Source organism: Piliocolobus tephrosceles, chromosome 13 (assembly GCF_002776525.5).
Source record: "Piliocolobus tephrosceles isolate RC106 chromosome 13, ASM277652v3, whole genome shotgun sequence".
In the NCBI taxonomy this organism is placed as follows: Eukaryota; Metazoa; Chordata; class Mammalia; order Primates; family Cercopithecidae; genus Piliocolobus; species Piliocolobus tephrosceles.
Window position 1 is genome coordinate 107,536,308 of NC_045446.1, and position 22,895 is coordinate 107,559,202.

The following is a 22,895-nucleotide window of genomic DNA, read 5'->3' on the forward strand; positions in this document are numbered from 1 at the left end:
GGAACCAATCACACATTGCTGCCTCCTCTAGAGTGTATTATGAGAACAAATTCCATTTCCGCTCATTTTTCCTCTCCTTTCCATGCTCTCATTTATCTCCACATTGGCAAGCAGCTGAGGTTTCGGGTGGCAGCAGCACTTCCATGTTAATTTTCCTCTCTGATCCTCCTGCTTGGTTGCTGGCTGCATGTGCGGGAGAAAGCAATCAGAAGAGTTTCTCCGGCAATTATCTTCCCATACTGAGTCACATAATTTCACTTAATTGCTGGGTAAAAACTGCTCAGAAAGAGAAGCCACTAGTTGATGATATAGCAACATGCTCTATTATTTTTGATTCCACACAGCAGTGAGGTAGATCAGAATACCCAGTTCCATTGTGAAAATAACTCAGAAACAACCTCCCTTGAAAATGCAGAGGCTCCAAATTACAGTGAAACTTCATTATCTCACCCTCATCCCTCCCTCCCCCTGCTCCCGAAGCTTCACTCGCCTCCCCTGGCATCCCACCTGCTTGCCTTCCTGCAAGCTCAGCCCACGGATGACAAGCCCTGAGGGGTCACCGGACCTGGGTCTTAGCAGGATGCCCCAAAGAAAGATGAGGTCTCACTTCAGACAGATCATCCCAGAATGGGGCCTTTGATAGGGTTGCAGAATGCCTAAGCCCCACAGTTTAGTCTAACTGGTTATCCTAGACTATTATTATATGCGAAGGGATATGATTTAGCCTATGACGTATCTAGATCTTTGCAACCAAGAAGTCTATTTAAAAAAGATTCGACTGTGTATATATTGAGTATAACCAAGATGTGAGGTCTACCAGCTGGAGTTAGCATCACACAATTCATCACAGTCGGTTACAGTGATTGGGCTCCTGCTTTTTATTTGTGAAAATTGGGGCCCAAAGAGAGATGAGGTATCTGATTCATCCAGTTATTCAGGGGCGGGGCAGGGCTCAGAACATACACCTCCCACTCCTGATTGCTGTTTTGATGTGCTGGGATTGGGAGGTGGGCAGGACAGGGCTGGCAGAGCAGCGGCCAGGAGGAACAGAGGAAAGGAAGGCTGAGCAATGCCAAAGGGAAGTGGGGCAGCCCGACTGGAGCCAGGGAAGAAGGTGAGGCCCTGCAGGAATGGGGTGGCCAGGGACACGAGAGGGCAGGAGAGAAGCCACTGACAGCCTCCTTGGATTGAAAAACAACCTTGGACTGGAGATGAGAGGGGACAGTGCTGGCTTCAGGGAAGGCAAGGGATGGAATCACATCTAGAACAGGTCTTCTGGAGGCAATGGGACCCAACTGCTCACTCTCTCACACAGGACAGCAAACAGGCGATGAGAACAGGTCTTTCCCGTTATCCCCGGGTGACGTGGTGAGTTTCGTGCTGGTGGCTAGTGCTGCAGCATGGATCTGCGTTGCGTAAGGTCAGACTAAGAATGAAAACAGGGAGGTCCCAGACTGAAAATTATCACAGACAAACTGGCCAGATGTACTGGGAAAGAGGTGGAATTTTTTTTTTTTTGTGGTGTTACGTGCCTGTGATCCCAGCTTTTTTTGTTTTTGAGACAGAGTCTCGCTCTGTAGCCCAGGCTAGAGTGCAGTGGCACGATCTTGGCTTACTGCAACCTCCACCTCCCAGGTTCAAGCGATTCTCCTGTCTCAGCCTCCCGAGTAGCTGGGATTACAGGCACGTGACACCACACCCAGCTAATTTTTGTATTTTTAGTGGAGGCGGGGTTTCACCATGTTGGCCAAGATGGTCTCGATCTCTTGACCTCGTGATCTGCCCACCTCAGCCTCCCAAAGTACTGGAATTACAGGCATGAGCCACCACAACCGGCCCAGGAATCTTTATATTCCTAAGACCTTAGCAAGTGTTACTGTCTGGGAGGAAAACGGGGAGAGTTGTCTGATCTATTTGTGCTAAGCAAGACCTCATGCAGATAAAGGACTGGCTCCGAAGGCTTTTTAAGGCCTCCTTAGCCCTCTGTTTCCATGAAAGGGCCGCGCCTGCACTCTATCAGCCTTACCGTCAGTGTTCTATTCCCCATGTTCATGAATGGGACTTGGGGGAGTGGTCAGTACAAACCAGCAGAGAATGCCCAAACCCCTGGCTTGGCTTTGGAATGTGTTTTATTTTTATGGGAATTGAAGCCTCATAATGCTTTCAGACAAATGATAAAGAATCCCAGAGAGGCCTCCGTATTAGAGAGGCTGGATATTCTTCTCCTTGATCTTCCCTGGCACCCCACCCCAGCCCCACTCCAGCGTCTCCCTACCTCCCATCCAGGCTGGGGCATCCGGGTGCCCTTGGCATCCAACCAAAGTACCTCCCCACTCACACACAGCTGTGCTTTTCCTCTCCAAACTGCCCATCCTTTTTCTGCTTCCCATCTCAGATGCTCTGGCTGAAGTTCTCTTGCAGGATTAAAAGGAAAATGAAGGACAAAAGGACAGTCATCATCCACTTGGGGGATGTATGTCCAGCAGAGCTCCAGGGGGACTTTCCCAGGGTCCCTCCTGGCTGAGCCCGGCACTCCTCACTCCCGCTCCATGTCAGGGCTGCTTTCTCCCCTCACCTTGGGTCCCGTGTGACCACCAGCTTGGAAACAGGGGTAAGGGCCACACTCAGCCTCACACCCCCAACTTTGTGCCCTAAACACTCTCCTGTCAAAGTTCCCAAGCCACAGGGACCCAGAGCCATGGCCCAGGTTCATCCTTTGTTTTTGTAAAATGGAGGGTCGATTCTGCTTCAGTTCCTTCCTTCCTCCCTCCCTCTCTTTCTCTCTCTCTCTCTCTTTCTTTCTTTCTTTTTGACGGTCTCGCTCTGTCCCAGGCTGGAGTGCAGTGGTGTGATCTCAGCTCACTGCAACCTCCTCCTCCCAGGCTCAAGCGATTCTCCTGCCTCCTGAGTAGCTGGGACTACAGGTGCGAGCCACCACACCCAGCTAATTTTTGTATTTTTAGTAGAGATGGAGTTTCGCCATATTGGCCGGGGTGATCACCTCTGGTGATCCGCCCACCTCAGCCTCCCGAAGTGCTGGGATGGCAGATGTGAGCCACCACACCCAGCCGATTCTGCATCAATTTCAACCCCTTCTGGGAGGCTGCTCAAAAGTCCGTTTGCTCATGGGGCTACGAGATACAGCTCCTGCCTCCTAGCACTGTGCAAGACTCCCGCCCCAAGCCAGTGTGTCCCGACCCCGGGTCCAGCCACACCCAGTTTGGCAGGCCACTGTGGAGCCACTGGGTGGTGAATGTGAATCCCCTGAGGAGGGAGGTCCAGGGTTGGAGCTCCCTGTGCCTTTACAAAGCCCGCCTCTGACTCACACTGCACACTCCCAAGGCAGCGGCCTTGAACCTGAAGGCTGGACACAGAGGTCCGCCTGCATCATAGGAGCCCTTCTACGGATGCCACAGAAGAAACTAAGAGGAACTAAAAATTCTGAGATAAAAACCCACACTTGAGGCCCAGTCTGGGGGTCTGTACTGGATACAAGAGGTAATAATTATAATCACGACAAACGATACAGGCCAGGCACTATTCTTAGTGATTTAAATATTTATTCTCACTTCATCCTTAAACATAACCCGATGGTATATGCACACTGATATGTGCACCTGTGGCCCTTTCATGAAATCCAAGACCTAAGGAGGCCTTAAACAGCCTTCAGAGCCAGTCCCTTGTCTCCAAAAGCTCTTGCTTAGCACAAATCAATCAGACTGCCCTCCTCCTATTTTCCTCCCAGTGAGACTTGCTAAGGTCTTAGGAATAGAAAGATTCCAGCTCTCTCCCAGTACATCTGACCAGTCTGTCTGTGATAATTTTTAGTCCAGGGCTTCCCTGTTTTCATCCTTAGTCTGGTCATACACTACTCAGATCCACGCTACGGCCATAGCCACCTGCACCAAGCTCACCCTCACCGCACAGCTGGGGTCGCGGGAAAGGCCTGTTCTCATCACCTGCTTGCTCTGCTGTGTGAGAGAGTGAGGAGCTGGGCTTCATGTCTGCCGAAGGTCTTTTGTTATCGTCAAACGCATTTTACAGGGAAAGAAACTGAGGCAGGGAAAGAGAGGTGCCCTGGAGGATGAGTGCAGGATTCTGGATTCAGCCCTGCTCTGTCTGCCTGGCTGTTGGTGGAGGGCAGGGAGCTTTTCTGCTATGAGTGGGTTTCCTTCGATCCCAGAGCCAGCCCCAAACTCCAGCCCTCGGGCCCCACCTCACAGCGAGGGATCACATCCAGTTGGGGGCAAAGAGCCGTGAGGGACCACCTGCACTGTGGTTCTTTGAAGGGCTCAGCTTCCCTAGGTAGCTGCCACCCTGTTTTCTCATTCCCATCCCAGTCCTTGCAGGCTGAGGCTGCAAGACACAACTACCCGAGAGAGTCCAACCAGTTCTGCACAGAGTCACAACGCAGGGGCTCCCACCTCTGGATGAACATTTACCAACCAAGCTCCCAGCATCTCTAGCTTCATACATATTCATGCGCTAGAGAGACAGCAGAATGTACAATCCTGCCAGCTCACCCCTGAGAAAGCACTGATACTCCCTTGTTGGACAGAGAGCTGTTTATTCGGGTGAGGGATTTTTTAAAACAGGTTGCAGAACCCTGCAGCTGATTAGGCCGAGGGTGAGAGCATGGGGTGCAGGCAGCACAGAATCAGTGCAGTATCTGTCAGTCCATTTCCTTGTCCACTTTCCAAGGCTATGATCAAGGTCAAGTGAGAAAATACGTGTGAAGGTTCTTTGTAAACTGTAAAACACTCTGATAACAATATGTAACATTCGTAAGGTGCTCATGCCATGCCAAGTGTTGTTCTAAATGGTTTATGTATATAACTCATTCTACCCTAGTCCTAAGAAGCAACTATTATTATGACCATTCCCTTTACACAGATGGGCAGACTGAGGCCAGAAAGGTTAAGTAACCTGCCCAAAATTCCAGAGCTAGAAAGTAGTAGAGCCTACATTCAATCCCAAGCAACCTGGCTCCAGGGTCCTTGCTCTGAGCACTCAGCTCTCCCTCCTCTCTGCCACTCGTGGCTCTGTGATCTCGGGAGCGTTACTTGGCTTTTCAGAGTCTTGGCTTCTGCACCTGCAAGACGGGAGTAAAAGCATGCATCTCGGGAGCAGTGAGGGTCGGATGAGGTGGTCTTTGTGCCCACATCAGTCCCCTCTTCTGTGAATGGCATCCCCTTTTGGAAGGGAGCCTGCTCCGCCCCTACTCCAACCCTGCTGGTCTACAGGAGCCTGCCAATCTCAGTTCCTCCCCTGTAGCTAAAAGACACAGCAGAAAAGACCTCAGCGTCCTGCTGGATGGGAGGAGGAGGAGTCTGTTGGGGGAGAAGTCGGCCAGCAGCTGACAGGTACAGAGCTGGCAGGGGAGAGAGGCAGGGAGGAGGGGCCCGGAAAGCTTCCTAGCTGTGCCTCAGGCTCCAGTGTTCCCAAACCAGAGGTCCCACCCTTTCTGAGTCTGGCTCTGTAAACTGTATATACCCCTGCTTCACCTAAACTAGAAGGAGTTCTGTTGCTGTCATTTGCAATGAAAAGAGACGGCCTGTGGACGGAGCTGGGTGCAGTGCCTGGGGAATAGCAACTGCTGGAGAAGCATCACCTGTTAGTATCATTACTGTATCACTCCCCAGCTCTGTCCTTGGCTTCCTCCTTCATTTCTACCTTTTCCAGGAAAATGGAAAGAGAAACAGAGATGGGGGCTAGGGGGAGGGCTGCAGTGACTTCCTCCCCCTTCCCTTCCTTCCTCCTAACATTGTCCTCCAACCACTGGAAGGCTCCAGGGTCCTCATGCAGTCACAGGGTGTGGAGGGGCCTCGGCCCACACCTGACACCAGCTCCCGGTCACTGCCTTTTCCTGCCTCAAGACAAACGGCCTATGTCATCCAGAGCTGTAGACAGGTGGCCCAGGGAGGACACATCTGGCTGGGACAGCTGAAGCAAGGGACACATCTTCCCAGGCCCAAACTGAGGGTGCCCCCATGAGAGACACAGAAGCAAGACAGACAGAGGACACGAGGCAGCAGGAGAGGTGAGAAAGCCCGGAGGAGGAGAAACTGAAAAGGCGATGCCCCGGAAGAAGTGGCAGAGGCACGCCAAGGAAAGAGACAGAAAGAGGCTTCGGGATGGGAGAGGCTGGCCCAGGGGCCAAGTCCCCGCAGAAGCTGAGCTGGAAAATGGGAAGGAGGGACACAGGCGGTGAAGCCAGGAGAGGTGGAGGCTGCTGAGAGAAGAGAATTGGCTTTGGAGGAAGCATCAAGCAAGGCCTCACGTCATCCTCCTCCCTCTGAGGCCTTGGCTGCCCTGGGTGCCTCCACCATGCCCTGTGTGCCCCACTCACACAGATGTGCCAAAAAGCAGAGACAGGAAAATGCACCAGGGCAGGGTCTGAGAAGGCAAAGTCAACAGACAGCTGCTGTTCCTAGGAGAAAACATCTCACGCCCTTCCCTGGCTACAGGGCTGCTGCCCAGAAGACACAGTATCTCTGCTGGACAGAGACCAGGAGCCTGCGGCTATCCCAGAACAAGGCCCAGCCCACAAGGTCTTCAGCCACCTCCTCTGGTCACCATGCCCAATCTTCTTCCTTCACCAAGGTCATTCAAGGAGAAGTCACTGCCTCCCACAAAGGGCCCCTTCAGGGTATCTCTCTAGAAGGGCTGGGCCCTGACACACACAGGCAGGGCGAAATGGACTCCTGCAAAACCAAAGTGCTGTTCCTAAGATGGCCTTGTTACTCTGCTTGGGTTGAGGAGGTCACAGCAAGATGTATCAAGATAGGGACTCTTGTTCCTCAGCCCTGGGCCCTTCAGTGTATCTGTGACTGTCAAACAGAAAGGGGAGCTGCTGTGTCTTACATGTTGCATATATTCCTGTTCCCTGCCCACATTGGTCAAAGGGGATGATGATGAGGAGGAGGACGATGATGAGGACGATGGTGTGATAGCGTTAATATCACCAATGATTTATAAAACACCTTATTCACCAGACAACATGACAAGCATTAGCTCAAAGAAACATCACAACTCCATGGGATGTTGGTTATTACTGCCATTTTACAGATTAGAAAAAGAGAGGCTCAGGCTTATGCTATTGCCCAAGGCCCGACAGCTAACAAAAGCATACCTGGAACTGTCACTAATTCTGCTGGTGCTACACACCTTCCACTCTTCCTTGCTGCCTCCCTGGCACATGTGGAAATGGGCAGGGACTAAGGGAAATAAAATCAGAGGCCCCAATTTATTCCTGGAATGCAAAGATGGTTTAACATATGAAAATCAATCAATATAATATACCACATTAGCAAAACGGAGGGAAAGAAAAAAACCACACAATCATCTCAATTGATGCAGAAAAAGCATTTGACATCAGCATCCTCCCATGAGGAAAACATTCAACAAATTAGGAATGGAAGGAAAGTACCTCAACATAATATAAGTCATAAGTTAAAAAAAAACAAAAAACAAAACAAACAAACAAACAAAAAAACCACAGCAAACATCACACTCAATGGTGAAAGCCTTAAAGCTTTTCCTCTAACATCAGGAAGAAGGCAAGGATGCCCACTTTCACCATTTCTATTTAACACAGTATTGAAAGTCCTAGCCAAAGCAACTATGCAAAATAAACAAATAAGTAAAAGGCATCCAAATTGGAAAGGAAGAAGTAAAATGATCTCTGTTCACAGATGGTATCATCTTATACATAGAAAACCCTAAAGATCACACATAAAAACTGTAAGAACTAATAAACTCTGCAATGTTGCAGGACACAAGGTCAACACACAAAAAACAATTGCATTTCTATACATTAACGGTAAAAAATCTGAAGAGGAAACTAAAAAACAATTCCATATCATAATATCAAAAGGAATAACATATTTAGAAATTAACCAAGAATGTGAGAAACTCATGCAATAGAAACATTTCTCAAATAAATTAAAGAAGATGTAAATAAACGGAAAAAATAGTCCATGTTTGTATATTTAAAGACCTAATATTTTAAAGAAATTAATACTATCCAAGATGATCTATAGATTTAATGCAATCCCTATCAAAATCCCGATGACATTTTTTTGTAGAAATAGAAAAATCTGTGCTAAAATCCACATGGAATGTCAAGGGACCCTGGATAGCCAAAAAAATCCTGAAAAAGAACAAAGTTGAAGGACTCAAGCTTCCTGATTTCAAATTTTACTACAAGGCTACAGTATCAAAACAGTGTGTGACATAAGAACAGACATATATACACCGATAGAGTAGGATAAAGTCCAGAAATAACCCTCACATGTATGGTCAAAAGATTTTTGACTTGGGTGCCAAGACCATTCAATGGGGAAAAGACAGTCTTTTCAACAAGTAAGTGCCAGGAAAACCAGATGCATACATGCAAAAGAATAAAGGTAGACCCTTACTCAACACCATACACACAATTTAACCTAACTGGATCCATGACCTACACTTAAAACCTAAAACTTAAAACTCTTCGGAAAAAACACAACAAAAGCTTTATGATATTGGATCTGGCAATGGTTTCTTAAATATGACAACAAAGGCACAGCCAACAAAACAAAAAAATATACAAATTGGACTTTTTTTTTTTTTTTTTTTTGAGATGGAGTCTCACCTTGTTGCCCATACTGGAGTGCAATGGCTCAATCTCAGCTCACTGCAACCTTCACCTCCGGGGTTCAAGCAATTCTCCTGCCTCAGCTTCCCGAGTAGCTGGGATTCCAGACTTCCGCCACCATACCCAGCTAATTTTTGTATTTTCAGTAGAGACAGGGTTTTCTCTATGTGGGTCAGGCTGGTCTTGAACTCCTGACCTCGTGATCTGCAAGCCTCGGCCTCCCAAAGTGCTGGGATTACAGGCAAGAGCCACCACACCTGGCCGAAAAATTGGACTTTATAAAAAAGTAAAAATGTTGTGCATCAGAAGACACAATCGACAGAGTAAAAATACCACAGAGTGGAAGGAAATATTTTCAAATCATACATCTGATAAGGAATTAATAGAGACATCCTAAAACGCAACAACAAAAAAAGCAAACAATCCAATTCAAAAATGAGCAAATAACTTGAACTAACACTTCTCCAAAGAAGATACACAAATGGCCAACAAGCACATGAAACGATGCTTAACCTCAATAATAATTATGAAAATGCAAATTAAAACTACAATGAGATACCACCTCATATCCGTTAGGATAGCTACTATAAAAAAAAGAAAGAAAATAACAAGTGTTGGTGAGGATGTGGAGAAATTGGAACCGTTGTGTACTGTTGCTAGGAATGTAAGATGGCATAACTACTGTGGAAAACGGTAGAGTGGTTCCTTAAAACATTAAAAATAGAATTCCCATATGATCCAGCAATTCCACCTCTGGATGTATACCCAAAAGAATTGGAAATAGAGCCTTGAAGAGATATTTGTAAACCCATGTTCACAACAGCATTATTCACAATAGCTAAAACACAGATGCAACCCCGGTAGGTGTTCATTGGTGGAGTCATGGATAAGCAAAACGTGGTATATACACATAGAGGAATATTCTTCAACCTTAACAAGGAAGGAAATTCTGACACATGGATGAATCTTGTGCCCAGCAGCTGTGAGATGGACAGAGGCTGAGGAGGAACGTAAGAGTGACTGTGGTGAGACTGAGCATCCTGGCCAGGCACGGTGGGTTACGCCTGTAATCCCAGCACTTTGGGAGGCCGAAGCAGGTGGATCACCTGAGGTCAGGAGTTCGAGACCAGTCTGGCCAACATGGTGAAACTCTAAATACTAAAATACTAAATACTAAAAATACTAAAATACTAAAAATTAGCCGGGCGTGGTGGTGTGTGCCTGTAGTTCCAGCTACGCGGGAGGCTGAGGCAAGAGAACCGCTTGAACCCGGGTGGTGGAGGTTGCAGTGAGATCGTGCCATTGCACTCCAGCCTGGGCGACAGAACAAGACTCCATCTCAAAAAAAAAAACAAAAAACAAAAAAAAAGAGTGCCTATGGTGAGGCTGAGCATCTTTCCACATCCTTATTGGTTCCAGCTACAACATGGATGAACCTTGAGGACATGATGCTAAGTGAAATCAGCCAGTCACAGGACAAGTACCGTATAATTCCACTTTTTTGAGGCACTAGAGTAATCAAAATCAGAGACAAAAAGGAGAATGGTGGTTGCCAGGGGCTCCCGGAAGGGGGAAATGGGGAGTGAGTGTTTAATGGGTATGGAGTTTCAGTTTCATAAGAGGAGGGGAGTTCTGGAGATGGATGGTGGTGATGGTTCCACAACAATATAGACATACTTGCCTCGCCACTGAAATGTACACTTAAAAATGATAGTACATTTTATGTTATGTGTATTTTACCATACTAAAAAAAAACTGGGGGGAAAAATGGGTATAGGTGATGGAGAAAAAAGAGTCGAGCCTAACTCCTGACCAAGCTGGGCTTACTTGATGAGGGTGTTCTTACCCAGGCCAGGGGAGAATAACCCAAAATACAGCTTTTCAAACTTTGGCATGCATTATCCCCCTTTTCCCCCTTTTCACATTTTCTTGCCCAACTCTGTTCTGCTGACTATGACTGAGGTTGGGGTAAGGCTGGGACCCTGGGGCCTGTTAAGAGGAGAGGTCGTGGCAAGTCTGCTACCCATTGTTGGATCCCAGCTGTTCCCAGTGATGCCCCATCACTCCCAGCTGAGCTTTGGCATCAGCACACTCCTGTGTCCCTCTCAGCCTCTGTGTCCATCTCACAGCTGCTGGGTTGCCTGCTGCACTTTGCCTAGCACAATACCAGTGCATTTATGCTGAGTACTGGATGGAGTCCCAGACCAGTTGTAGGCTATCCTGTCCACTGGAGCTCAGCTCACGGTGGATGCCAACAGAACTACTAGCCGGCAGCCTTTCACCAGTGGGCTGCAAAGCTGCAGATCACGTTTTTTTCTGGTATGGCTCAGAATTAGATGAGGGTGTAGAATCGAAATAAAGGCCACCCCTACTCAAAAATGTATCTGCCTCCACAACAATTCTTCCCTAGGAGAGACGTTTAAATGTCACGACATCACTACAAGAGAAATACTCCCAATCCTAACAGTCATTTATATCTTGGTCTGAGTTATTTAATCAGATTGCTTTCCACAGCAGAGAAATTTGCCTGCATTTAGGTGGAGAAACTGGGGGAGAAAGAGAGTACTTTTGGAACAAGGTGTAATTTTGGAAACAATGGCATCCTTATCCTTCCAGTAACCAAGTTAACAAATATTTATTGATGGCCTAATGTTTTCCAGGCACTTCACTCAACACTGAGAGCACTGCAGTGAGCAAGACAGACACAGTCCCTGCCTCCCTGCCTGACAGAGCTTACGGACTCACCAAGTTTCCAGGGGTTCCTCTCTCCTTCCCCATCTCCACACTGCATCTGTGGCAAAGTCCTAGCCACGCTTGCACTTGCAATATCTCTCTAATCAGAACTTCCTTTCCATCACTCCTCTGGGTAACTTACCTAATAGTGCAGTAGCTGGGCCCATCTTTAACCTCCTCCTTCCCCTCTGTCCTGGACACTGATTACTGCAGGACTAACCTTTCTAAAGTGTATTCTGAATACCTCCCTCCCAAACTCGAAGGCATTCAGTGGTGCCTCTATGTCCTATTTAGTTTTTCAGAATCCAAACTTCTTTTTGGCATATGAAAACCTCTAAGTGTACCTCTCTTCTATCCCTCCAGTATCTTCTCATTATTTTCAGCTAAGATGGTCTGCCACGTGTGTCTCTAACTGTGTGCCTTTGTATATTCTGTTCCTTCTACTTAAATACCCTTCCCTTCCTTGTTTATTCCAGTTCTCAACCCTAGTTGTACCTTAGGATCACATGAAGAACTTCAGAAAGAAAAAAAAAAAAAAAAAGAAAAAGAAAGAAAGAAAGAAAAGAAAAAAAATGCCTGGAAATCAACTCAACCACGCTCAGCTCTAAACCTGGGCGGTGTAGCCAAGGCATCGGTAATTTTGAGAATCTCCCCCACTCATTCTGATGTGCAGCCAAGGTTAATAAATGCTATCTTTGTCCAGCTGCCACTCCACGTAGACCCCTTTCTCCAGACTCCAAGAGCGCCTGTTGCCTGTTGTTGGCACTAATTTGGCACATAGCACATTCTGTCTCATGCTCGCTTCATTAAGATTCTCCCATCGGAAAAGTCTCTGTGCTACCCCATGATCTGTCCTCACCCGGGATGGTGAGGGCGGCCGAAAGTGTTGGCTGATGGATTGGTATGGAATGAAGAGAACACAGCTCCAATCACCAGGCCTTGAAACTGTGCTGTGTAGGGGGCATGAAAGGGATGGAAAACCCAGTGCCGTCAACGTCAACAGCAATGAATCATGCTGATTGTATCATCTTGGTGTGATCTGATGAAAACAGCACTTTCTCTCTGTGATCTTCCTGCTTAAAACCCATCACTCCAGTCTACTCATGAGGAGAACGTTGGACAAATCCCAACAGGGCTGCATGCTACGATACACCTGACGGGTGACCCTCAGAACTGTCAAAGTCATCAAAAACAAGGGAAGCCTGAGAAACGGTCACGACCCAGAGGCACCTAAAGAGGCACGACTCAATGGAGTGTGGTATCTTGGATGGGATCCTAGAACAGAAAAAGGACATAAGGTACAAACGAACAACATTTTAATAAAGTGTCAATGGTAGTCAATATTATTGTACCAATATTGGTTCATTAATTGTAACAAATGTACCACCCTAATGTAAGATGGTAATAATAGCAGCAACTGCATGCCAGGGGAGAAAATTGGAACTCATACGATCTGCCCAAGTTTTCTGTAAATCTAACTGTTCTAAAAAGATAGTCTATTCTTAGAAAAATAATAAAAATTCAAAAATTCAGTTAAAAACAAAAGCAATCCTCAACCTCATCCCAGCACAAGGTGCCTGCTCGCTTTCCCGGCTTTGATGAATCTGTAACAGGAGTTGGGCTTCTCTGGTTCAGAGCCACAGAGCAAACAAACAACCATCAAGGGCTTTTTAAGCTGCCTTTTAAAACAAGTGCTTTGGGTCGACCAGAGGCCACAGATCCATCAGTGGAAAATGCACCCAGTTCCCTCAATTTGCATTTTAAATGCCCATCAAATAAACAATTAAGCATCAATTATTGTTAAATCACCTAACATGAAGTGATTGCCTGTCCCCGCCCAGTCAGCAAGGTTCCAAAGAGGAGCCACGAGGAGACTGGACTCAGAGCCTGGCAAAGGAAAGGACAGAGCAGAGGGTGGTGAAATTCCAGCAGTCCAGGGCTCAAGGAGGCTGCAAACACTGCTGAATTCCCCAAGCTGCCAGGAAGGCAGCTGGACAGTCTAGGAGCAGGACAGCGCACCTCCGCCCAGCGTATCACTGTGGCTGACACCTCCCAGGGTGGCCTTTCCCTCTCCTGTCAGGCGCCTTCAGTAGCCCAATGGCTGGAATGCTGCTCCTCCATCCCTCTTTCTTGGAAGAGGGACACTCCCACTGCTAGGGCACCAAGGCCGAGCTGTCAGGTCCCCTGGACTCAACCAGCCCAGACCCAACCCAGCCCAGTTGCACAGGGTGGAAGCAAAACTCTCTTTGTCATATAGCAGGGGACTTACTTTAACCTGGAGGCACCTTTATCGTTAACATGAAAACATGAAGTTCGTTCTAGGGAAGAGAAACTTGGACAGAGGAAGAAGGAGAGAGAGAGAGAAAATAACTGACGGTGAAAAGAAATGAGACCTCTTCCTTAGAAACAGAAACAGAATTCACAAATCACAAACCCAGGCCTGTTTTCTGGAAGTCTCCCTGGAAAGAGCCCAAGCTGGACCACGAGCAGAGGCATGGTGGAGACAGAGACCTTAGCCTCTGGTCTTTCAGTGCGGGTCTGGCTTTGTCCTCCAACTGCATGCGGGTCACTGTCATTCCAACCACATCCCCTCACCCTTGGCCCTCTCTGCCCACATCAGATATTCTGAACTGGGGCAGTCCCATTCTCATGGCCCCAGCCTGGTCCCTGGGGCCCCAGTTCCCTTCCCAGGTCTTGCTGTCACCTCACCGTCACTGGCAACTGTGACACTGTGGCATCCCACCCATCACCCACCCACCCACCCATGGACTTCTCACAGTAGCCCTCAGAAGCAGGCACACAGAACAGTACTGCGAGGCCAACTCAGGCACAGGCCAATGCCGTGCCTTGTCCAGAGGGAGTTAGAGTGGGATTCAGGCCTCCTGCCGGCCAGCACAGGGGCTAAGGCCCCTCTGGCTCCCCAGGAAATCTCGGTCTGGCTCCAGAGAGTCTGAATGGCGAGTGGTATTGCACAGAATCCACAGGCTGGGGCCCCAGCAGGCTGCACGCCCCAGCAGGGCGTGATGGCGTCAGGCCAGGATGGGATCACCTCCCCCACACACCTGCTGACAAAGGCCCATTCAAGACAGGACAGACAGCAGTCCCAGCAGCAGACACAGAAACCCAGAGCAGCTGCCAGGGCCAGGAACCCAGAAGCCAGGCCCACGCCACCCTGCCCACAGCCAGGCCACAGCACCAGGCAGCCCCCTTTGCTCTCTCTGCCTACCTCTTTAGAAGAACAGCTCTGGCCTGCGTGTTTCAGCCTACAGGGCACTTTGTACAATTTCATATTGTCTCCCTTTTAGGGGTAGAAGTGGCAAGAAGATGAACCCTGACCCACGGGCCTGGATACCCAGAAACGTGCCCTACTTTTAGAGGAGGGGGCCATTGACCTGACTCTGTCTTTGGAGGAGGGGTCTGTTGACCTGACTCTGTCTCTGTTGCAAGAAACACATTCTCCCCTCCCTCCCCCCAGTGCATCCTCATCCCCAGAGAGCCAAGGCCCACATCCCTTCCCTCGTAGGGCTGTCACCAGTGTATGTCCCCATCACACCACAGCTCCCTGGGAGCACAGGCACACCCTGGCCATCTCTGGATCCCCAGCACTGAGCACAGCAGCCACTCAATAAATGTTGATGTGTGAATGAATGGACGCTTCAGCATCATTATCCCTTTATGTCGAATCCAATTTTTCAGGCATTTAAAACTTTCTCGGTATCCTCCATCCTCCATTGCCTCATTTCTAATCTCTGGGCCTCTGTCAAATCCCAACTATCAAAATGCTGTGATGAATCAGCCTCTCTCCTTTGACTTCAGCTTTTAAGCATCTCTCAGACCTCAGATGGGGTCAAATTCTTAGTTTCTAGACTCTAGCAAAGCAACTGGGAGGCTGAGATGACACATGGTAACAAAGGGATGTGCATCTTGGGAACGCATGGTGTGCACCGGGGCGTGGGAGACAGCCAGGAAGGGCAACGGGGTGTCCATACCTCCTGGTGGTGAGGACTCTTCCTCAAGCGTGTCACAGCATACACGCTGCTCACTGGGCTTTCTCCATGTGTCTGACACTGTGCCAGGCACTGTGGGGAGAACAGATCTGCCATCGAGAGGAGGTGCAGTGGAGTGCAAGGGGCGGGGGGCAGGGCATGTCCATCCGCAGCTAAAATGCAGGTACCTGCTCTCAAGGAAGAACTAACAGGACATTCACGATATAGGAGGATTATGTTTATTGGGAATTTTCATGCCTGTTTATTGGGAATATGGAAGAATTACCTGAAAGAATCAACACGGGAGGAGCCGCGAAGGATGATATCACAATAACAATGCCATTCGAATAATCCTAGCCATGTGTCATTACTACCGTTACTACAGCAGCTGATATCTCCTGAGTGTTTACTCTGTGCTAGGCAGCATGCTGAGCCCTGTGCACAACTCACCTCATACTGTCCTCACACTCATTTGACAGGTAAGGAAACTGAGGCTTAGGAAAGTGAAGAAATCTAGGAAGCATCAGAATCCAGGTTAGAATCCAAGTTTGTGTGTCTACAAAGACTGCCACCCTCTACTCGGCACATTCCAGCAAGGGCCTGAGCTCAGGCAGAGGGTGAGACAGTACCAGGCTTTGGATGACCATCTGGAGAAGGTGCCTGCAGAGGTGGCTGCAGCCAGGTCACGCTGAGCCTGGAGTGCCCGCACCATGTACCTGTGCTTATTAATAGGCACAGTCGAGCCTGGGGAGGTTTTTGAGCAGAGGAGTGGCAAACCTGGACCTGAGCTGTAACATCAGCAGGTAAAATGGAGTGGGCTGAGAGGGTGGACGTTCAGAGGCCATCACCATGGTCTGAGAGACTGCAGCTCTTTGGGCGAAGAGAGAGGGCGTGTGGGAACGTGCGAGCCCCTGCCTCCCTGTCGGGTGTGGGAGATTATGTATGTGTGAGGAAGGGAAAGTGTGCGTGAGCATAAGTGCACCCGTGATTGCATGGAGGGGTTCTTCTTATAGAGGAAGGTCGCAGAGCCTCCTGGTAAGAGGTGGACGTGAGGTGGGCAGTGGGAGAGAAGAAGGAACAGGATAAGCCGGTTGATCTACCTGAGCAGGAAGGCTCCAGTGAAGGAGAAACCTCAGAAGCCCACAGGGCCTGCCTGACCTGTGAGGGGAACATTTATTAAAAGGGTGAATGGAAGAGTTTGAAACCTTAGCCTCTGGTCTCTCAGTACGGGCCTGGCTTTGTCCTCCAGCTGCGTGGGGGGTCACTGTCGTTCTAACTACATCCCTTCATCCTTGGCCCTCTCTGCCCACATCACATATTCTGAGCTGGAGCAGCCCTATTCTCATGGCCCCAGCCTGGTCTGTGGGGCCCCAGCCCCTTCCCAGGCTGTGTGGTCCCTCCCACATCTTTGTAACAAACACGCTCCTGTGCAGCCTCCAAACTGGCTTCATCCCTTCCCAGGTCAGGGCCTCTCCCTCCCCCGATTCTGGAGCAGAGATGATGTTGCCAAATTGGTCCCATGCTTTTGTTTCGGCCAGAGATGTCCTGCCTCTCATCAGGGACAGTGTCAGAGCACTGTGTTCCCGACCGGCCCCTCTCGTTGCAACTCTCCAGCTGGCCAGGGGTTCTCCCTGGAGAAGATTTCTTGGGCCACCAAAATGACAGCCCTGTCCTCTCCAGTTGTCCTCTCCAGAGAACAACTCTTTAAAGACCCCAGCCAGTGTGCAGCCTGCTAGAAAAGGCCAGGTAGACCACAGCGTCCAGGAGGAGCCAGATCCCTTGGCCGTAAAGAAAAAAATTTGGTTTCAGCTTCTTGGTCACCTTCCGCCACACTGGGTGAAAAGGGGGCTTTCTCCAGGGTAACCTGAGCCCAGCTCCTTCCTGCTCAGCTCAGCTGCAGCCCTGTATTGTGAAATGAGTACTATCTGGTACCTGGAGAGAAAAACGGATCTCTTTCAAAACTGTATAATCCACACAAATTTAGAGGAAGACATGCCTTGGAAATCATGAATCTAAACCCCACTATTGACAGAAGCGGAAACAAAGGTCTAAAATCCGAAAGGCTTTCAGTTGCTGCAGAGCAGTCTAAGCCATTTCTGGATTTCACTAGAAGCCCAGTTTGCATCCAAAGGGGTATTTGTGCGATGAATGCATTTGCCTTTCAGTAGCGTGGAAGCTCAGGGGCAGAGCTGGGGCTAGAACCCGGCCTTTCCACTTCAGGCTCCCTGCCTCCTTGAAGCTGTGCCTTTCATGACTGGTTTGCTTCCTCCAGGGTGCTCAGAAGGTGATTTGTTCGAAGGTGAGTCTTGGGGGGCTGCCTGGCATAGTCTGCCATCCAGATGGCAGCTGACTAAGTCCAACAAGGTTGGCAGGAAGAGAGGAGGTGCTCTTATTTAGGGGAGATCTTGGTGGGCTGACTCCCCCAAGGCTGTCGGGGAATTGCCAGGGTCTAGGAAACTGCCCCTTCTCCCCGCTCTCCTTGCCACACCTTCCAGCTTCGCCTTCCAAGAAAACATAGTGAAGCAGGCTCCCCAGTTGTCCCCGCCCACTAGGGGACCCTCACTTTGGAAGGGCGTCCCAGTCACCAGCTGACCAAAGGCTCTCCCTCCAAAGGGCTCCATCGACCCACCATCTCTGATGGTGACTGAGAAAAGAAAGCAAGGGATGCAGGATAGGCAGTGTGAAGACCAAAATCCTGGCTGAGGAGTTAGAAGGCCTCAGCTGCTACTGGCCATGTGACTGCTGAGCCTCAGCTTCCCCCACTGTGTTCTGACTGGATGCTCCCTCAAGGCCTCTTCCGGCTCTGAGAAACCTATGATTCCAACGTCAGCGACTGTGTCTCCCTCCTCACCTTCATGTCCCCAGCAATTAATACATAGTAGACACTTAACACAGTTCCTTGAATGATTGAATGAAATGGGTCGTAAGGTCAGTCTGAAGATCCAGTGGAAGCCAGGAAGGAAATTCCTCCCCCAGGAGCCTACCTTGCAACAACTGTAGAAGCCACACATCTTGGGAGAACCCTGGCAAGCCTAGAGCCCTTTGCACACCCGCCTCCTCTCCTAGATGCACAGATTTGGTTGGAGGAGCCAAGCAGGAAGCAGGAAAACGTGCCAGGAAGAGAGGGTGGCCTGAACCCCAGGCAACGGTGGGTAGCCCTAACTTTCACTTTATTGACTCCTGTGGCCCCTCTCCTTCCCTCTTTCTGGTTTCCCTCCCCTTCCTACCTCCCCGGTCTGGCCTCCTCAGCTTTCCTGGAACAGTAACCACTTTTCCTTCTCTCCTTTGTGGGGGCTCAGAGCCTCCGATGGTCCCAGCGCTGGCCTGATCCTCTGCTGGTGAGGATGACTCCCAGAGCCTCAGGCCTTCTCTGGGTCAGGGAAGAGAGCAGCGGCAGTGAAGAGATTTAAATTCTGGTTGGTGCCCAGCCTGGCTCTCGTTAACACCTGGAGCTCCAGACTAGGGCTTTGAGGAGGAGGGAAAAGGGCTGCACCCAATCTTTATCCAACCTTCCCTTCCAGGTTGAGGGAAGGGGCTCCTCTTTTGAGGGAATCTGGCAGTGCCTTTTCCTCCACCTTCTTCTGCAGGGTTCCTGGGGGGATGTTAGGGTTTTCCTTCTGGGCTTCCTGAGACTCCACATTTTCCCCTCTGCACCCCTAGGGAGGTGGCTGGATAAGGAAGGAAACTGCCCTCTCTCTCCTCTGCTGCAGCCCAGCCTGAGACTTATGTAGACGTACTGTGTGTGTGCGTGTGTGTGCGTGTGTGTGCGTGTGTGCACGCACAGTGCGAGTGTCGGGTGTCAGTGTAGCATTGTAGGTGGTGTGTGGCGGTGCGGTATATATGCGGTGTGTTTGGTGTGTATGTGTGTATAGGTATGATGTATGTGTATGTGTGGTGTGAGTGTGAGGGTGTGTTGATTGCGTAGTGTGGTATATGTCTGTATGTGTTTGTGGTGTTGGTGATGTGCAGTGTGTGTGAAGTGGGTGGTGTGAGTAAGGGGCCACTGCAATTGGGTGTAGGAGCCAGATATCTAGGTCTCCTAGCCAGGGATAACCAGTATCTAGGCAACCATATTGGGGGGAGGGGAGGAGATATGGAGGTGAGGAATGGGCAGGAGAAAGAGGGAGGCTGAGAAATGGAGGAGTTTCCATAGCAACCACCAGGCAAGTCACGTGCAAAAGGCTAAGTTGCGGACATAGACATACACATCCCTAATATGAGGGTGGCTGGATCCCCAGTGGGGGCTCCTTTCAGAGAGGGCCTAAGATGCCCACTGATCCATATTCAAAGCTGGAAATCCTAGCCCCGCCAGAGAGCACGAAGCCACGGAGACAAAGGAAGTGGAGGCAGAGGGCACACTGGTGGGGAGAAGCCTCCAGTAGCCACGGTCCCGTGAGCGTGCAGGCTTGCAGCAGGTGACGAGGCAGGCCCATGATTCCAGCGAGGCTGCTCCCAGCTCCCACCCACGGGTGCCTCCTCTACCAGCCACCACTTGTAAGAGCCAGAAGCCAGCGCTGGAAGCCCCAGGCTGCACACCCAACTCTCCACGGAAGCCCCGGGAGACACAATAGCGGAGGCTTTGCCAGGGCCAGCCCTGCTGGGGAAAGGGGGCAGTGGGGGACCCCAGGGCCCCCCCGGAGAGGAAACAGGATTGGATGCCTAGACAAGGAGGGGAAAAAAAACGGTGCACTCTCATGAATCCTCGAGCTCTAGAATCCTTCTTTCCCTGCGCCCCCATCCAGTGCCCACTGCCCAGCCCCACCTTCCCCAAGCACCAAACCAGCAAGTTCCATTTTGTGTCTCTCATGTGTCCACACTCACACCCAGCCATACGCTCTCGTCCGTAATTCCCCAAGCTCCCCCAAGTGTCCACAGCTTCCAAGTAACAAAGGGAAAACTCCTCATGAATAAAAGGGTGGGCGCAGCCCTTTCCCCTTCTCCTGAAAACCCTGACCCCAAGCTCAAGGCAGCATCGAGAGCAGTTCCCAGCCACCAGCGTCACCCCCAGCGCCACAGCCTGCCTCTCCTAGAGGCTGCTCTCTCTTCCGACGCCGATCTCCTTGTTTACATCCCCAGCCCGTTTTCCCGCTGCCCAGGCGGGGACCGCGGCGCTGCTGACCGAGGAGGTCCGCACACACCCACTGAACAAACGAAACCTTGCGCTCCCGGCGCTCCAGAGATCGGTCCCCAAGGAGCCTCGCTCCTCCTCGGAAAAAGGAGGCAACTTTGCCCACCTCCCCAGCCGCCTACCTGCACAGCCGGTCCCCTCCGAGACTCCCAGGAGGACCCGCCGAGTCCCGAGGAACCTGGGAGTGGCGGGGCTGGGGGCAGGGCGGTGGGTGAGGCTCGAGCTGCTTTCCCGCCTCCCCTCCTCCTAGGAGTCGGGCGTGCTGGGAGGCGCGTCCTGCGGGGGCGGGGGCGGGGGCGGGGGGCTCGCTCGGGGCGGGGCGCGGGGACAGCCCACTCCGTGCCGCCGTCCTCAGGCTTCTGGGTAGCGGCCGCGCGCAAACCCCTTCTCCTCCTCTCCCTGCCCGTCCTCCCGCTCCGTGCTTGCGCGCGTCCTCTGCTCCCCTCTCCTCTCGAGGGGCGGAGAGATTTTTCCAAAGGGCAGTCAAGCTCCGAGAAGCAACAGGAGATTGCCGCCGAGGGGGCGTGCAAGCGCCGGAGCAGATTTGCCATCAGCTGTTGCTTTTCGGTTTCCCTCTGGTTAGGGTGGGAAGGGAGCAAGACAGACACAATGATAGACCTGGTGTCTCTCTGCAATAGTAAACTCCGAGGAACGGAAAAATAGGAGAAAATAACCCAGCCCCAGACACAGCAGCCCACGTTAATTGGGAACCTTGGTAATTAAGGGGAGTGTGCACCAAAAGCATGAATGGCTGTGTCGTGGGCGCAGGAGCCAGCTCCAGTTGTAGTTGTCATTTTCAGCTAGAGTCAGGTGGGGAGCTGGGGGGATGGCCCTCACCTGAACCACAGATCTGCTGCCATGAACCCCCTTTTCAAGCCCCATCCAAATCTGGCCCTGCCAGGAGCAGTACCACCCCATCCTCAGCCCAGTCCCCAAGAGTCAAAATTCACAATGACGAACTTTGAATGTGAAGATGTAAATCCTGTCTTGGCAACCCTGCCTGTGACGCGGCTTGGAGCACATCTCTGCACTCAGCTCCTGAGTCTATTTCCTCACGTGGGAACGTGGTGATTAGAAGACTGACCCCACGGGAGGCTTAGCTCATAGCCAGTGCTCAAGAAATTGGCTCTTACTATTAGGGGCAGAGCTTGTACGAAGGGACAGTGGCCAGGCACTGGTGGAAACCAAAGAAACCAAGTGTCAGTAGCCAGGAGCCATGCTGAGATGGAGGCTGTCCAGCCTCAGTCAGGGCGTGTGTATGGCCGGGCGGTGTGGAGGGGCGGCTACTGAGGAAGGCTGTGATTGTCCAAACCTAGGTAGGGCCACGGAGAACTTCCTTACAAACCCCAAGCCAGGGATGATGGGCACTGCTAGGAAGAAACCCAGCCCTGCCTTTGCTGCCCCCAGTTCTAGGTCTGTTTCCTCATTTGTGAAATTAGGGAGACAGACTAGATGATCCTGAAGTCTCTTCCAGCTCTGCCCTGAATGATTGAACTATTTTAATAAATAGTCAGGTCTCAAAACCCCAAGGCAGGAAATATACATGAACTCAAGAAGGTTTTGGAACCAGTAGAGGAACCATAAATAGCTAATGAGAAAGAGTACCCAAAGAGCATCTCCTCAGGGAGACTCCTGGGGGGACAGTTCTGACCCCTTAATCATGGGACTGGGCTGAATGGATGCCACTCTGGCCCAGTCCTGAAGTCTCTGGGGTTCCTGTGAATGCTAAAGCTCCTTCTCCAAAGCCAGACTCAAATCTTGCCCATTTGCATGCCTAACCCTTCCGTTCCTGTCTTTTCCTCTATAAACTGAGGACAGCATTACAATTGTCCTTTTCCCTTTTCGTGTGTTCTAGGTGGCAGATTTAAAACCACATCCTGGCCGGGCACCGTGGCTCATGCCTGTAATCCCAGCACTTTGAGAGGCCAAGACAGGTGGATCACGAGGTCAGGAGATCGAGACCATCCTGGCTAACACGGTGAAACCTCGTCTCTACTAAAAATACAAAAAATTAGCCGGGCATGATAGCGGGCGCCTGTAGTCCCAGCTACTCGGGAGGCTGAGGCGGGAGAATAGCGTGAACCCAGGAGGCAGAGCTGGCAGTGAGCCTAGATCAAGATCACGCCACTGCACTCCAGCCTGGGCGACAGAGCAAGACACCATCTCAAAAAAGAAAAAACAAAAACAAAAACAACACATCCCTTTCTAGGCCCATGTCCTTAGACATTCATCCCTCCAAATGACTTTGAATCCTGCCTTTTGGCCACCTCTCTGTGTTGCTTTTTAGAGCACCTACTAGTGATGACACGTCAAGCCCAGGCTTTGCAAGCCTGTTTGGGAAAGGATAGTTCAGAACTCCAAAGCCAAGCCACCTTTTGGTTCAGTCCCATTTCCAGCCAGAGAGTTCCGAAGT

At 50.4% G+C, this 22,895-nt stretch overlaps 1 protein-coding gene across 2 annotated transcripts in view; it reads right to left on the reverse strand.

Moving 5' to 3' along the window:
* The window catches only part of FXYD6 (FXYD domain containing ion transport regulator 6), a 39,560-nt gene extending 18,514 nt beyond the window's left edge, over positions 1-21,046 (reverse strand). The window contains exons 1-2 of one of the 2 annotated variants that reach the window (XM_023208330.1): positions 20,605-21,046; positions 2,339-2,414 (exon numbers count right to left, since the gene is read on the reverse strand). In XM_023208330.1, coding sequence (XP_023064098.1) covers positions 2,339-2,414; positions 20,605-21,033 — 505 coding nt within the window. In that variant the 5' untranslated portion in view covers positions 21,034-21,046. The remainder of the gene's footprint in view (positions 1-2,338; positions 2,415-20,604) is intronic. The other variant, XM_023208331.2, reaches the window with a different exon arrangement.
* Between the last annotated feature and the right edge of the window lie 1,849 nt (positions 21,047-22,895).